The sequence below is a fragment of the Euprymna scolopes genome, chromosome 15 (assembly GCF_053919585.1).
Source record: "Euprymna scolopes isolate OS-2025 chromosome 15, ASM5391958v1, whole genome shotgun sequence".
NCBI classification, from domain to species: Eukaryota; Metazoa; Mollusca; class Cephalopoda; order Sepiida; family Sepiolidae; genus Euprymna; species Euprymna scolopes.
Genome location: NC_136496.1, coordinates 97,370,454 through 97,387,054, shown reverse-complemented (window position 1 = coordinate 97,387,054; position 16,601 = coordinate 97,370,454). Strand labels below are relative to the sequence as shown.

The 16,601-nt window shown below is 31.6% G+C and overlaps 1 protein-coding gene across 1 annotated transcript in view; it reads left to right on the top strand.

The window, feature by feature from the left end:
* LOC145294017 (autophagy-related protein 2 homolog B-like) overlaps window positions 1-16,601 on the top strand; it is a 252,530-nt gene that overhangs the window by 41,529 nt on the left and 194,400 nt on the right. Inside the window, exons 3-4 of the mRNA XM_080140978.1 lie at window positions 11,027-11,170; window positions 14,888-14,993. Coding sequence (XP_079997104.1) covers window positions 11,027-11,170; window positions 14,888-14,993 — 250 coding nt within the window. The remainder of the gene's footprint in view (window positions 1-11,026; window positions 11,171-14,887; window positions 14,994-16,601) is intronic.

The window sequence follows — 16,601 nt, the reverse complement described above, 5'->3', positions numbered from 1 at the left end:
TTGTAATTTCATTTTCTGCTTTCTTAGGAAAATTAAGTATATTCTACAATGAAATAGAGTGAATAGAACAGCTATGTTCATGCCAAAATATTATATTATTTGATTATACATCCTTTCTTTTTCATAGGTTTATGGTTCTAGAATTTGAATATTAATTTTTATTTGATTAATATTACTTTGTATTTCTTTATTTTAATATTTACTAAGAAAATGTTTATTAAAATTAACTAAAAAGAATTTTATTAACTTCTTTCTTATTTAGTGGAAATTATAAAGATGTATTGAAGAAAAGAAAACAAATAGTAACATAAAAAATAAAAAAAAATAAATCATAAAGATGTATTTAAAGAAAAGACAATGAAAAAGAAAAATGTCTGCCAACCTATTTTATGTCTGTGCAGTCAAAGCATAAAATTAAGGAAGAGTAGAAATAAAGAAAGGGAGAAAAGACAAATAGGCAGATGAAGAAAGAGTAAAATTAAAATAGGTAGATGAGAAAAAATTAAAATAGAGAGACAGTGAAAAAAAAATGAGTAAAAACAGAGAGAAAGAGATGGAAAGAATACGGGGTAAGAAAGGATAAAAATGGAGTCTTTTCTTTTTTTTATAAAATAATTTGATGCTTTCATTTGACGAATATAAAATTATAGATTATGACTTTAATTATTAATGTGGAAATAAAAATGTGATTGTGTGTATCATTTTATTTTTTATGACAATGTTTTTTTTTTGTTAATCTAGATACCCATAAATAAATTATTTCTTATGTTATGTATAGTTTTAAAATTAGCCAGGGAGACAGAATGATTACATTTTAAATGTTGATTTTTATTTTTATGCAATTAACATTAACTATTTAAAATATTTATACATAAAGAAGGGGATACATCCTAAAAAATAAAATATAAAATAAAAATGCAAAACTGAGTTAAAGTAATTAATTTAATGTTATAAAATTAAAGATTAATTTAACAGCAGAGTTTGATATTTTATTTATTTAAATGCTTATTGTAAATTAAAGCGATAAAAATTTCTCATGAGTTTGTTAGATTTTCAGTTTAAAACGATTTTCATTGGTTAAAAGATATTAAGAACATCTTCTTGTGAAAACTTGCTTTTGTAAGTAAAAAGAAGAGCATATCCCAACAAAGTGAAAAAAGAAAGAAGGTGGCTATTCAAATCTTTTGCTTTTTTGCGTTCATTTGAATTGAATCTCCATTCACCACAAATTGAAATTGAACCAGAAAGATTCTTTCAAAATTGGACTTAGAAAACACACAGAAAATAAACTTGATTATGTGATACTCAACGCCTCTCACAAAAATATATTGCTAGGAAGTAAAAAAAAAAAAAAAAAGAAATAAGTTGATCAGTAGAACAAAGGTTATTGGAAGTGAGCTTAGTAGAAAAACAAGGAGGTTGTTAACCAAAGGACACAAAGGCAATTGAAATACGATTGTTAATCAAGGTATGACAGGGGCAAAAATTCGGTCATATAAGTTGATATGTTGAGAGTTAATTTACAAACAGTTTTAAGAGTGGTAATCAATTTTGTGACAGTTTATGACAGTTAGAGTCACTTTATTGACTGTCTTGAGTTTGTAACAGTTGAGCGTTAGGAGGCCGAGACAAGGAAATGAATTATCAACTGACTGATTAACAAGGCTTCTATGTAGATGTAGACCTTAGTGTATAGAGAGTTGTTTCCTCACAATGGTGTCACACATGCACTCAGAGCCTAATCGATAAATAAAGAATGTGTTTTCCATGTTTTCTCTTGCTTTATTTTTTTTTATACTTGTCAACCTGTGCTCTCCTTCTTGACCGTCGCCAATGTGAGAGACAATGGCACAGCCAGAAGAGAAGATAAAAAAGAAGACAAATAAGACCATGGAAACAGCGTTAGGTCAGTGATTTTTGTTGAGCAGGGGAGCACATGTTGCACAATTAAAAATATTTCTGACCTGCTGCAAATTGAGTAAGATGCAGCAGACAACATGCAGGTGATGGGAAAATATCTGTCTGGACCCATTCAAAAATATGATTATCTCATTAAAACGAACGTTTATGCTGGGGAATCAGACCATTCAAAATGTTACTGAATTTATATCCATCTAGATAAGAGGGCCCCTGTTTTTATGTCCAGTGATAAAACAGCCTATCTTTTTCAAGTAAGCTGACTGTATGGCCTACCCTAACTGACACCAGCATATTTATATATATATATATATATATATATATATATATATATAAATATAAATTTGTATTCCTGTCTGTTTGTTTCTTTGTTTACAAGTTGATTAATATATACAAAAATCCATTACTTTATCATATTATTCATTCCTATGTATACTATGATTATTGCAAAATATAGGATTAAAGAGGTGACCTCATTTGCATATTACATTAAGGAAAATTGACTTTATTAAATAGCGGTGTATTAGTTATTGTTTATAGTGAGAAAATTATTTTAAGTGTTCTATGTAAGTTTATTATTTAAATTTGATTTATATTGATAACATATTTAATTTAATTTATTTTTTCCGATATCGATTTTTTTTATGAATCGGTTTGAGTTATGTCCCTTGGGCACGAGCGTTGTTCTTTTTGTTTTTGTTTTCTTTTTCGGCGGATATTAAAACTAAAAACTTTCAAGCATTACTTTTGGAATTAGTTTAAATAAAATAATTTCTGTGATTTTGCAATTAACATTGTGGTCCAGTGAATTTTTATTTTAAAATAAACAAGCAATTCAATTCAACTATGATTCTTTATTTAAAAAAAACAAAAAAACAACAACTTTTATTTACATTTTTTTACCAGTTTTTTTTCTTCACATTTTTTTGATATCATAACTAATTTTTTTTTTCTTTTAATAACGCAATAAGTCATAACTCATCATTTTTATAACATAAACATTTGGTTAACATAAATTCTACTTTGGTATTTTTGAAACTGAATTATTTACAGTTTGTTTTCGTTGCAACAGACCGTAATAACAAATTTTTCTAGACTGAGGTAGCATAAAAGAAATTTGCTTCAACTGGAATATAGTCATAAAAAGGTGCTCAATATCTGGAGAATAGCTTCTCTTCGTATCCCTTCTGCCAAAATATTTGGTGGCGAGTTTGTCACATACTTCTTTTTTCGGGGGAGGGGGGGATTACATTTTCATATTTTCATTCGTTCTTTTATTTTTGTTGGGTAAGGATAGAGTTGACATATAATAATGAAAAACTGCTCAATATTCTTAGTATAGCAGGTGTTGCGAAACCGAACTTCATGTCGACCCTGGCAACGCTGGGTATCCATGCTAGTATATATATATATTCCAGCAAGATAGGCAGAGGAGGTCAGTTGGTCTCTGTTTAGTCTGAGAGACAGGGAGTTCTTTGGGCTTTAAACTGATGGATTGTTTGGGAAATATGTCCAGTTTTGCAAATCTGTCATTCGACGGAGAAGCCAATTGTCATTTTATCCTGAAAATAAAACGTTGTTGTTTGTTTTAAACTTGAATTATGAATTTTGTTTGCAGTGACTGAGACTACATGATTGACATTATATACCCAGTGTCATGAATTGCCTAGAATATATCATTTATTTTCTAGCAATAATCTTATATCGATGTTTAATATCACATATACAAAGATGCACAGTTAGAATCACTTAAAGCAAAAATACAGAAAAATCAAGCAACAACGTCCAAGAATGGAGTACTGTTGCCACATCTGGGCAGGAGCTGCTAGAAGCACCTTATCCTGCCTTGACAGTTCAAAATAGACTTTGTAGCTAGTAGGGGATGCCCTTTTCTCTTTCCTGCAACTGCTTTCCCACAGAAGAAATGTTACCAGCCTGTCTCTGCTTTATCCTTATTTTAATATCAAGTGCTCATCTGAGCCTCCAATCTATGATCCCATCTTGCCAAACTTTCACAAAAAACACTTGTTCAGCTGAAATCACTATCAATAATTCCCCCCACTCTTTATCTGTGCCTAAACCTAAACGTAGATTCTATGAACAAAACTTTCTTAGAACTACATGCCTGTAGAACTCTCTTCTGTTTCCTTGCTTTCTAGCTGAATACAATATGGCCATCTTCAAGTCTAAAGTGAACAAGTTTTTGATGAGTCGTGTCCCTTTAAGTAATCCAATTTACCAAATTTCCACTATGATGTTAACCCATTGACTACTGTACACTTATTAACTCTTGTTCTTGAGTGGCTTTCGAGCCTTCATAAGTGGTGACTCCTTTGTACAAAAAGAAAAAAAAAATGAAAAAGCAAATTTGGATAAATACAATAAATGAACAATCATGTTTTGTGAAGTAAATACACACACAAATGCAAGATCACACTGTTAATAAAGGCATTCTCTTTGATTATTAACCCATTTTGACACTGAGATGATTACATTATTGTTCAACTCTTGGTTCTGCTTTGTTATTGTAGCAAGATTCGAAAATTGAAATATTGAATTTCAGGTGAAACCAATGGTATCTACTGAATTGTTATGTCACAGTAATGAACATATCAAAAAATTACGAAAAACAGTAAGGTAGAAAATCAATTATTAGTAAAAATAGTTTTCGAAGGCAATTTGCGAAAATTAAGTTTTGCAAAAAAGAAACCGGAGAGTTTTAATTGTAACAATAGGGAGGTAAATATTTTGTGAAAACTGAAAATCTTGGGTCAATGTAGGAAAACTTTATTTTAACAATTCAGTAGAGACCATTGGTTTCACTTGAAATTCAATATTTCATTGCTAGAATTTTACTACAGTAAGAAAGAAGACTTCAATTTTTAGTATACTTTATCTTTTTCTTAACATTAAAGATTCACCCAAGGTAGATAACTCTGCTTAAAGTGATGTAACTTCATTTGCATACAGTCTCAGTAAGTAAAAATATTTTGAATCACTTGTGTCTAATAAAGATCATATATATTTACTATGCAGCAAAAATGTTCTCAGTTCGAATAAAAAATCCATTAATGACTCGAGAAAAAGAATTGTACATTTATAAGAAAAAAGATTTGCTTACATCCAAATGTTATAAAAATAATTGCTCAAAATAAATAAGTTCTCACAAGTTAAAATCAAAGAGATATTTCAATTTCAGGTAAGCAAAATTTTATTTGGAAATGAATACAAACAAGTGAAGCATGTATGGCCCCCTGTGAGTGCACAGTGAACGAGGTATAAAAAAAACGACTAAGTTCAGCATTTGCACCCTCCTCCCATTAGCCTCAAAAGTCCTAGGGGATGTCAAATCCTGGTGAAAATGAACAAACAGTGCAGTTTTAGGCCTTAACATATGTAAATTTGAGTTCTGCACCATGCAAAAAAAGGAATGACGAAGTCCATCATTCTCCCCCCCCCCTCCATTTAGCCCCAAAAGTCCCCAAGGCCTTAACATATTTAAATTTGAGTTCAGCACCATGCAAAACAGCTAAATAGACATACAAAGAAAATTTTGGACAAATATGGTAAAATAGTCTAAAAAATGAAGTGTTTTTATTAGCCCTAAAAGAGCTTCTGGAGCACACTGAAGAGTTATCGCAAAGTATAGACAAACAAAATTATATACAAATCAGTTAGTTACAACTTTTCAGAAAGTTTATAAAAATCCAAGGCATCAATATTTTTTAATAAGGACAAAAGTGTCAATTTTAACCATTTTAACCCGTTCTGTTACTATTTTACTCATACTATGTTTAATGTTTTTGCAAACTTTCACAAAATTCCAAGGCGTAGTTATTGAGAAAAGTGTGGACAGACGAACGGACAAGGGTGAATTTACAGGTCCACCCTCCTTTCGTCAAGGGAGCAAAAAATTAACCCAATATTTTTAATTTACAATCTTTCTATTAGTTTTTAGAAAACGACTTCTTTCCATCTAATTTATCTTTATTTATTACTTTACAATTTTGTTTATCAATTCTTGAACTAGGAGGAGTAACACGTATGTCTTTCCAGTCAAAAGTTAGAATATCTCAAAATTGACGCTTTGTAGTACAAAGATAAGTAAAGATAGAAACTGTGGTCAAACGCTATTTAATAGTGAATATGTTCATTTCTTTTGTCCTAAAATTTGAAAGGAATTGGATAAAAACTTTCTTTGCACGAGTCGATAGAAATAGTGACAAACGCATATAAATATGAGAATTGTTGTGCACCGTGATGCGTACAAAAAATCTGTAAACAAAGTGTTCGTCAACTAACTTACATAAAGTATTCATTTTATTTTTGTTATTAAGAAAACATAAGTTTTTAATTATGGACAGGAAAAGAATATTTAAAAAAAAAAATAGATAAATTCTTTGAAAAAGAATAACTGACAATGGACATTGTTTTTTTTTTGTTGTTGTTCTTCTTCTTGGTTTTCAAGTCACAAATAAAACATCTCAAAGCTAATGCTTTGTAGTACAAAGATAAGTAAATATAGAAACTGTGTCCAAACGCTATTTAATAGTGAATATATTAATTTCTTTTGTCCTCAAATTTGAAAAGAATTGAATAAAAACTTCTTATGCATGAGTCAATAGAAATAGTGACAAACGCATATAAATATGAGAATCTGTAAACAAAATGTTCAACTAACTTACGAAGATAAAGTATTCATTTCATTTTTGTTATTATTTAGAAAACGTAAGTTTTTAATTATGGACAGGAAAAGAATATAAAAAAAAAAAAAATTCTTTGAAAAAAAATAACCAACAATAACCACGCTTTTAAATGAGTTAAAACACACAAACCACTTACCCAGTTAAATAAAAGAATAACTATTATGGGGATTGTTTTACAATCCACAGAGGTATGAAAAAGTGGTAAAAAAAACATGTAACAAAAAAATGTTACCAAAGGCAAGTTACTTGTAAAAATTATCGAGGTAGGTTTCTACCTACCTCGATAATTTTTTGGTGTTGTAAATGTTTATTCTGTTTAAAAAAACAAGTAGTGTCGAGCGTTACATGAGAACAACAAAAAATGGCCGCAATGTCTCTTGAAGGCTCAACAATGATTTAAAAATAAAAAATTATACAAAATAGTGGTAGAAACTCTCCTGATAATTGTCATGGATACTTGAAGCCGTTAAAATGAAATTTAATTATCCTAATTAGTTTAATGTACTTGAAAACAATTGTAATCTGTACAAAATTTCCTTTCATTTGATATGCTACGAGACATATTTTGTTAATAATTTCCTTGAATCGTGTCATGGTGGCCATCTTAGATTTCTTAGTTGCCATCTTGGATTTTTCACAGTGTAATGATGACAAATGATGTCCATCAGAATAATATTTTGCATGATGATAAAGCCTTACCTCCCATTTTTTAAACTGTTTTTAATGACGCTTCTACTTAAAGCCATAAACTTATTTATGCTAATTAGTATAATGTACTTGAAAACATAATTCTGATCTGTACAAAATTTCCTACATGCTACAAGCCATAGTTTGTTAATAATTTCTTTGAATCATGTTGTGGTGGCCATCTTGGATCTTTCAGTTTAATGATGACAAATGATAATAAATCCTTACCTCTCTTTTTTTTTTTTTAAAACTTTTATGATGCTTCTACTTAAAGCTGTTAAAATGAAACTTAAGTATGCTAATTAGTTTAATGTACTTGAAAATATAATTCTTATCTGTACAAAATTTCCTTTAATTTGATATGCCACAAGCCATATTTTGTTAATAATTTCTTTGAATTGTGTTGTGGTGGCCATTTTGGATTTCCTGGTCGCCATCTTGGATTTTCATGATATGATAATGACAAATAATAATGTCCATCAGAATAATATTTCCTATGATAATAAAACCTTACCATTTTTATTAGCTGTTTTTATGAGGTTTCTACTTAAAACCGGTAAAATGAAAATGAAATATGCTAATTAATCCGTAAGTTACCAAGTAAGATGGTCGTAAATAAAACCAACTGAACCTTCATGGTATTATGATATGTTCAAAATTTCATCATAATATCTTAAAAAGGTCTTAAGATACAGTTTTTTAAAGATGGGTTAGTCTATAAATTGTGCAAATTTCCTACCATTTTCAGTCACAAGCTTGTATGTATTTGAATAGGATGGACTTAAGGCAAAATGTCTGGTGAACCACACGTTTTTTGATACTTTGAATGGTCATAAATCCAGTTCTAATGGGCCGATTTAAAAAAAAAAAAAACTAAAGATATTTATTTTTTATGCTCTTTTCAATAATGCTTGATTTGAGTTTATTCGATCTAAAGAAAAAATGGTGTGATATTGCTACTACTATATATCGGGTACAATATATTAATCAATAGAGAATTGGCTCTATAATAAGAAATACGAAATCTGCATAGATTAATATATTTAAGCATATTTTATGACAGAGTAATGCCAGGCACCATGCTAGTGTTTATGTCTTTGTATGTACAGAATTCATGGCTCAACTAATTAATCTATCATTATGAATATAGTAATACAGCTGTTAGCCATAAGCTTGAGTAATGTAGGCTACATTTAGTTTACTATAGTTTTATGCAAAGTCAAGAGGGGAGGAACCCTTTGTAAAAATTAAGATACCTTCAATTTGTGAAATATTAATAATAGACATTAAATATCATTCCATGAATATTTTTAAAATTTTATTTGAAAGGGAGGATATTTTAAAGGGGTTTTAGAGCACATAATAGGGACACAACCTCACATTTGAAAATTCAAATATTTCAGATTTGCATTGAATTTCATTCGTAGTCATCAGACACCAATTAAGCAAGATTCCCTGAATTTCAATTTCTTAGTACCTTTTAAGCTTAAACCTTAAATTATCCTGAATCAAAATGATGTAACCGGATTAGAATAAAGATTGTAGATACAAGACTTAGTAGCAATATATCTTGGTTTTAATCTTTGTAAAGGGACATAAAATTGGTACAAAATTATTCTGTACAGGAAATTAATTTTATCTGTCCTGAAATGGGTATTTTACTAGTTCTATATAAATTTTTGGATCAATTAGCTTTCGAGGACCACAGAATAAGCAAATAAGGGTCCAATTACAGGTCCACTCCAGTAGACTTAAGATTGTGTCCCTAACGTCCTAAATTCTCTATGATTATTCGATTTATATTTAAGTTATTATAATTCTAATAAATATGTTTTAAAGAGGAATAATTATTTAAAATTTTAATATATATATTATCTTTTTGGTAGATATTTTAACTTTTAGTATCTCGAATTTCATTTTTGTTATTTGATTTGTGATATATGATGTAGAAACAAAGAAAAATGTATTGAAAACGAGAATTTAAGATGAAACATGTTCTGTATCAATACTGCATAAGGAGCAGGTATAAATTAGTACAATATATTTTATTTATCCTTTCAGAAATTTTCATGGATTTTTTATTAATTGCAAAATGAACTTATCGGAACATTCAGGCAACAAATCCCTTCTAGGTTGGCCATGATGATAGAGGTTTCAAAATGCCTCCATACCACACCAACTTATTTTTTTTTTTTTTATTTGGGAGTCACCAGTTATCAAGACGTGAAGGTCACTCAAGGATAAGGATTAATGAATGTAAAATAGTAGTGTAGTAATCGTTAATGATGTAAATTGGGTAGAATGTAATTATTTATAGGAACGGCTTAACATGAACTTGTTTATATTGGATTTGAAGGCTATCATATTGTATTCAACCGGGAAGCAGGCCAGCGTAACACTGTTCTACATGCGGGCAGTTCTAGGAAAGAAGATTTGTTCATGGAATTTGCGTTTAGATTTAGGCACAGAGTGGGGGAAATCGTATATAGTGGTTGTAGCTAGTAGAATATTTTTTTTGTGAAAGTTAGAGAACTCTAAGTTGCCACCCCCCTTCTTTTTTTCTCCCCCGGCTCCTTTTCCCCAAACTTGGAGTGTACAACCCCCCCCCCCCAACTCCTACATCTTTTATTTTGTCCCAAACAATTTTTCAAACTCCTTAGGGCTTGACCTGTTTATTTTTGGCGTTCATCAAGCCGGAAAACAGTGGGCGATCTACCATCTTGGGAGGGCCCTACTAACAATTTTTCTCTTTTTAGATCCCCCCCCCCCCCAATGAAATTTTTTCTACTCTTGTAGAATTTGTTTGTTTGTAAATAAAAAAAATGATCAATCTTTTCTGTTATATAATAATGAAATAAAAAAAAATCGATTTGATTTGGGAACAATAAGTAAAATAACCTCTGGAGTGATTGTTGTGAGTGAAAACTTTAGCTAGGGATACTTTTAGACAAGTAAAAAGTTAGAGTGACAAAGATGACTACAAACCCCTCTCCCCATTTTTTGAGTTGGCCTTGTGCCTAATTGTTTATTTTTTTTTTTTACTAATATTTGTCATTTTTACATTTACAGAAAATAAATGATAAAAACCTCATAGTTGCAAGGAACTTGGAGACTCACTTCATGAATACTGACTCTATGAATTTAAAAAAATATATATTTTTTTTTACTGTTGTACATTCTAAACAAGGCATATTGCCACTGATGTGCACGGGACTACTGTGATAGGATTAATTTTGTTTTTTAAGGGGAGGGAGAACTGAAAGGGGAGCTGGACAGCAAAATGTTTATCCACATTACATTTAGATTTCTGCATATTCGTACCTTCAAGAAAACAGGAATTCTGGGAGAGAATTTCAAAAGTAAGTGGTCCAAGGTAGAAAGCTATTGAATTGAAAAGCTATGGAGTTGAAAAATCTTCCAGCATCTAAGGACCTCTACAGTGAAGGGGTAGAATTTTAGTGTTAGTCGGGTAGGTTGAGGGATTTTATGTTGTTGGAGAGATATAAGTACAGTAATTTCATTAGAGTACATTCTGTGGAAGTATTTATAAAACAAGTACAGGGATGCAACTCTGTGGTGATGCGACTGGAGCTGATTCTAAGCAGACAGTGAACAAATTAGAGACAAAATATTTGTGTATGTGCAAAATTTATATACACATGTTACTATGTAGAAATATATAAACCATATTAACATAAAATATTTTTTATTTCTAGGGGTATCATTCGAAGAGATGGTGTCAAGTATGACAAGCATGACCTCCAGCTTGCAGATGGCCGAGGAGATGCTAAAAAATGAAAAAATAGAAAAGAATTCAAAATACGATGGTGCAAATATTTTTGCAGATACGATTGAGTCTGGTAAGTATTAAAATTGTTTTTCTTTTCTGATTAATGTAGGGAAAATTGTAGAAACCAAGAAAATGGCTCACTATTAAAGCGTCCATGCACAAGAGGAAGAAAAAATCAAGATGGCGGCGCCCACAACTTTTATAACTAGCAGTTTTCTCGTTGCTCAACTGCATAAAAGGAGGCTATAGGGAGAACGCAAACAGTTTTGTACGAGAATCCTTGGAGACTGTTGTACGAGAATGAGTGGAGACGGTTGTGGGAGAATCCTTGGAGACTTTTGCTGCATGCTACTGAGTCGCTTTGCTGTCTTGCCTTTTTTTAATTAAATTTTTTTCCTTCCTGTTTTGTGTTACAATTACGAAGGTTTTATTTCTTGATATTTGTTTAGGTTTTACTGCTTTTTTTTTCTTCTAGTGGTTCTTTTTTATTATAGTGCAAAGATGGAGACACCCTCTATGGTGGTGGTTCTCCTTCTAATTTATTGGCTTGCTGCATGCATGGTTTGTCTCATACTTTATTTTCATGGGGTCGAAATTATTCAGGCCTTGGGCAGTAATGTAGTCTTTAATAATGTTCGACTAAGTCTTCTTGGGTGAACGACAATCATCCTCTGATATTGTTAAATATCCAGGTCATGTGTACTAAGAAAACATTTTGACAAAGATGTGCACCTGGCGACAATCTGCAAGAAACTACATAAAATAATTATTTAATGTTCCAAAAGGTTATTTGAATAACAAATTATGAACCTGACATCATGTTTAATACCTAGGCTGTGGGTATCGAGAAATCATTTTGAAAAAGATATGCACCTGGGAATAAATGCAAGAAAAAACATAAAATAATTATCAAATGTGCCAAAAGGTCATTTAAATAAAATTTATTAACCTGACACCAGGCGCATAGGAAGGAACAACAAACTTAATCAATTGTCAAGAAATAAAAATGTATAATATTTGAAAGGTCATTTTGGCAAAAGGTGTACACAGGTGTAATCAAGTTAAACCAAAGTCAGTTCAATTCAGTAACATGACAATAGTCGAATAAAACATGTTTGGAGTGTGGCTACAGTGGCAATGCCATCCCAAAGAGGTGTTTCAGATGGTCACAAATGGTTATATAATAACAACTGAATAGGACATCATTGATTGAATATTTAGGCCTAAGAAGAATCAATTCATTGAATTCCTATGCATGTGTCTCCCTCCTAACAACCAACCATCCATTACCATCTCTAGCAATAAAGATATATTGTTATATTTTCATATATTAGTATGTTGTCATTCTTTTAAACACAGCAGAAATACAACAATAGTTCCTAAATTGCTTGATTGCTCCACTTCATTAAATTGTTGAACATACTTGTACCATCAGTCTTTTCTTTAAATGTCCAAAATATCAAGTCTATACAACAGGTTAATTTAAAGAAATGAATGCAAATTGATTTAAAATTTAAAAAAAAAATGGATCAAGTAAAGAATAGATACCCTGTAGCAGACGACGACGACACCTGGTGGTGACAATCGCACATTTCAACTAACACCGGTGATTCGACCTTGACATTGGCACAAGCACATAGCGTCTGTTGTTTGTAAACACGTCAAATAGCAAACATGCTCGAATATTCGCCAACAATTTTTTTTTTTAAATATATTTACAAAACTTTTGAAGATTTAAAAGAAAAAATATATATTTACAAAACATTTTTTTTTAAGTAAGTAACAAAACGAACGTATTTAAATAAATGGGTGTCTTTCTGTTTCGGATTTATTCGACACAGTACATAAAAATCAATCTTGGTTGCAAAAATCCGAAACAGAAAGGCACCCATTTATTTAAATATGTTCGTTTTGTTACTTACTTAAAAAAAATATTTTGTAAATATATATTTTTTCTTTTAGATCTTGAAAAGTTTTGTAAATATATTTAAAAAAAAGAAAATTGCTGGCGAATATTCGAGCATGTTTGCTATTTGACGTGTTTACAAACAACAGACGCCATGTGCTTGTGCTAATGTCAAGGTCGAATCACCGGTGTTAGTTGAAATGTGCGCTTGTCACTGCCAGGCGGTGTCGTCTGCTATAGGGTATCTATTCTTTACTTGGTCCAAAAAAATATCTGTGAAATAAATAAAGGGCTCCATTCAAAATTTCGTCCAAATTCCCGAGTTTGACAGAAACATTCCTGAGTTCAACAAGATACACCTAAAGAAGATCGAAGGTTACATCAACCAAAACATTGTGAAAATGACACTCAAGATAAGAACAGTAGTCTGATGAATCCAAATAAATTAAAATTTACTTATAAATTCTTAGCAAATCTTCATTTAATTAAAACATTGAAAGTTTTGTCAGCAATTTTCATCCAATCGTTTTATGGATGATGGTTAAAGGAACATTACCTTAATAAAATTTAGTTAAATTAATAATGGTATTATGTTCCACAGATGAGTAGTTTTTGGAAAGAAACTTTACACATGGAAATTCTCTTTAGTTTTACGTCTACAGAGGATGAAAAGAAAATTAAGTCAGCCATTTTGATCATTTGTTAATAATTGAACGAAAAATAACATAATGAATTACTTTGTGACCCTATCAAAATTTGAAAGAAATTTGGAAGCATTTAAACTGCCAAATAGAAAGTCATTAAAACTGATTAATCATTAATATGGGAGACATGCTGGAATATGTGTGTGATGCTATAAGACAAGATATTCCACTATAAACCATAAGAATCTGAAACAAATTTAACTCTCTACCAATTCTACAAAAATAAAACCCATCTACTAATTTTCCAGGAGAAATTAGAGAATTATAAGGAAAGATATCTTAGACACTTGCATAGCTTTCTAAATTGGAAGAAATAATAGTGCTGCAGTATTTTATTTACATCCTCTCTATAAGGTTAAACACAAGGTCAAGTGTAGTTTTGAAAAGCTAGCACATTAGGATAGTGCACTCTGGCCTGAAGAGCCCCTTCAGCATTCCCGAGTAAAGGGCCTCAGGTGATTAGCAATAAACTTTCCCATAGAGAAGGTAAAGTCTGGGAAGATGGAATGCCTAGGACTGAACAGAAACCTACTTCAGCCAAGCAGCAACAAAGTCACTGTTGGACTGATTGTCGAAGACATATCCCCGACTGGTACAAAACATCTCTCAAATAACACTTCTGTATTCAACACAGAAGCTTACTCAATCAACATGGCTTTCAAAATCAATAAATGATATGTGCCCTTAGATTGGTTCTAGAGAGAAGTACTAACCAAATCTTTCAGTAGACCTTTTGTGCATAAAGAAAAAGAGGAAGACCAAAAATGGAAGAAAATAATTGAGAGAGAATTGCTTGCGATGGGAAGAAACTGAAGGGATGCTGTGGATCTAGCTGCAAACAGAAAGCAATGGATCACTTTGATTGCTGTATGCATTGCAGTATACAAGAACTCTTTAAGTTTAAGTCTGGGCGCTTTCAGAAGATGTGCTATTGTTGTTTTCATCTTAGCAGAAGAATGACAGCATTCTTTGTGTTTTTGCTCCATGGAACAGCTTGTCAGAAGAAGTTGTGACGATGCCTAATACATCCTAGTTCAAAGTACCCTTGAACAAATATTAAGATAATGAATATAGATGTAAATATCTACTATCATTTTACATGGCTTGTTGCGCTTTGCAATTTTTTTTTATGCCAATAAATTTGATTTGATCTTATTGTTTTTCTTTTTAATTTCAGTATTATCACGTGTAAAAGTAAGCATAAATGATATTTCCATCTGCTTAGACCATTTGGTAAAGGACTCGAATAACCAAAGACTACGGCTAGAGATGAGGATACAACGGTAAGTAAGATTACTTTACAGCAGGAATAAAGAAATGTCCTCAGTCTCATCCACTTCTAAATATTGTATCTTATTTGATCATATGTTCTTATATTTTTTTGATCCAATGCATGATTATCCCCCTTCATCAAGAGGAGACTTTGTTGGTTTGGCCACAGTGCACACCGCAATACAGAAAAGTTCATCTATGAAGCAATATCTCCAGAACCACTCCAAGATTGGTGAAGATGCCCAGGAGGTGAGCTGAAAACATGGTTACACACCTTCAAAGTTGACGTTGAATCTACCGCCGGCCCACAGATCTACAGTGTTCAGTGCCGGTCTTGGTGTAACGTATGCAGACAGTTGTAAAGAAATCAAGATAAGAAAAAAACTTGACTCCTTTTTTTTTCAGTTGAAACAACAGACATTTATTTACAGGTACTACCAGCATAACACCTTATCTCTTGTACAAAAATAATGTGCTTAACAAGACTCTGCTGTTTTGAACATGTGATACTCTGTTTTTGTCCGGCCATGTTACGAATATGTCTTTCCCTGTTGCTCTCAGCCCACGTGTGCAAAACGTCCACTTCTGTCTTTTATAATCTTTTTTCTTTCCTTCTTCCTTGATGTTCGCACTCTGTTATATTGGGACTGGCTGATCGTAACTATCTTGGCTACTGTGGTCTGTATTCATTCGGGATGCTGTGTGTTTTATGGTCTGTATTAATTCGGGATGCATTGTGTTTTATGGGAAGAGCCAGCTCAACCCATCCTGGGTGAATGCTACTAAGATAAGTCAAGTCAAGTCACAGGTTCCTACGAATAGAACCATAATGATTTCTGTAAACGCCATCTTTCCTCTTATTTTATGATGCAAAGGTGTTTCTCAGAAGTCATCCCTTTTCAATAAAAGCAATAATTAAATTTTCCGCATCATTATACATCCAAATATACAACTCTCACACCTTACATGTGAAAACCTCAATGTTATATCATTAGCACAAAATTTCCAAATAACAGACATATAAACAAAACAAAATTAGCCTTTATAATCAGATTTAATAGCAACAAACTTAATACCAGACAAATGTCTGCCATTGCTAACCAGCAAAGCATTACCACTGTCAAGCAAGAGTTTATCAACTATGTATAAGCAGTGTGATGATCTATGGAAGTTAAACCTGGCCAGTGAGAGTTGAGGGACATGTGTGTTGCATAGAGATAAATGATATGTGAATGATATGATAGATGTGTAATATGAGTTAAAGGCAGGCTTGGATCTAATGATTAAATCTGAACAGTATAGGGAAATGTGTGCAGGAGACTTTGGTTGGTATGGTCATGCTGAATGTTCTTGGGTAAGTATATATAAAACAGTTGAGGTAACTCGGTTAGTTGGCAGAGGAAGGAAGGAGTGATAAAATGGGCTTGAGAGAACAAGGGATAAATAAAGACCTGGGCAGAGATAGGTTGGTTTAGAAATAAATTTCTAAAAGTTGTCCAACACATGCCAGTATGTAACACGAGCGTTAAACCAAAGATGACAACGAAAAAATAGCTTACTTTCAAATAGCCAAACATTTCAACCAATTACAACACATTAAATAATATTAAATGCATACT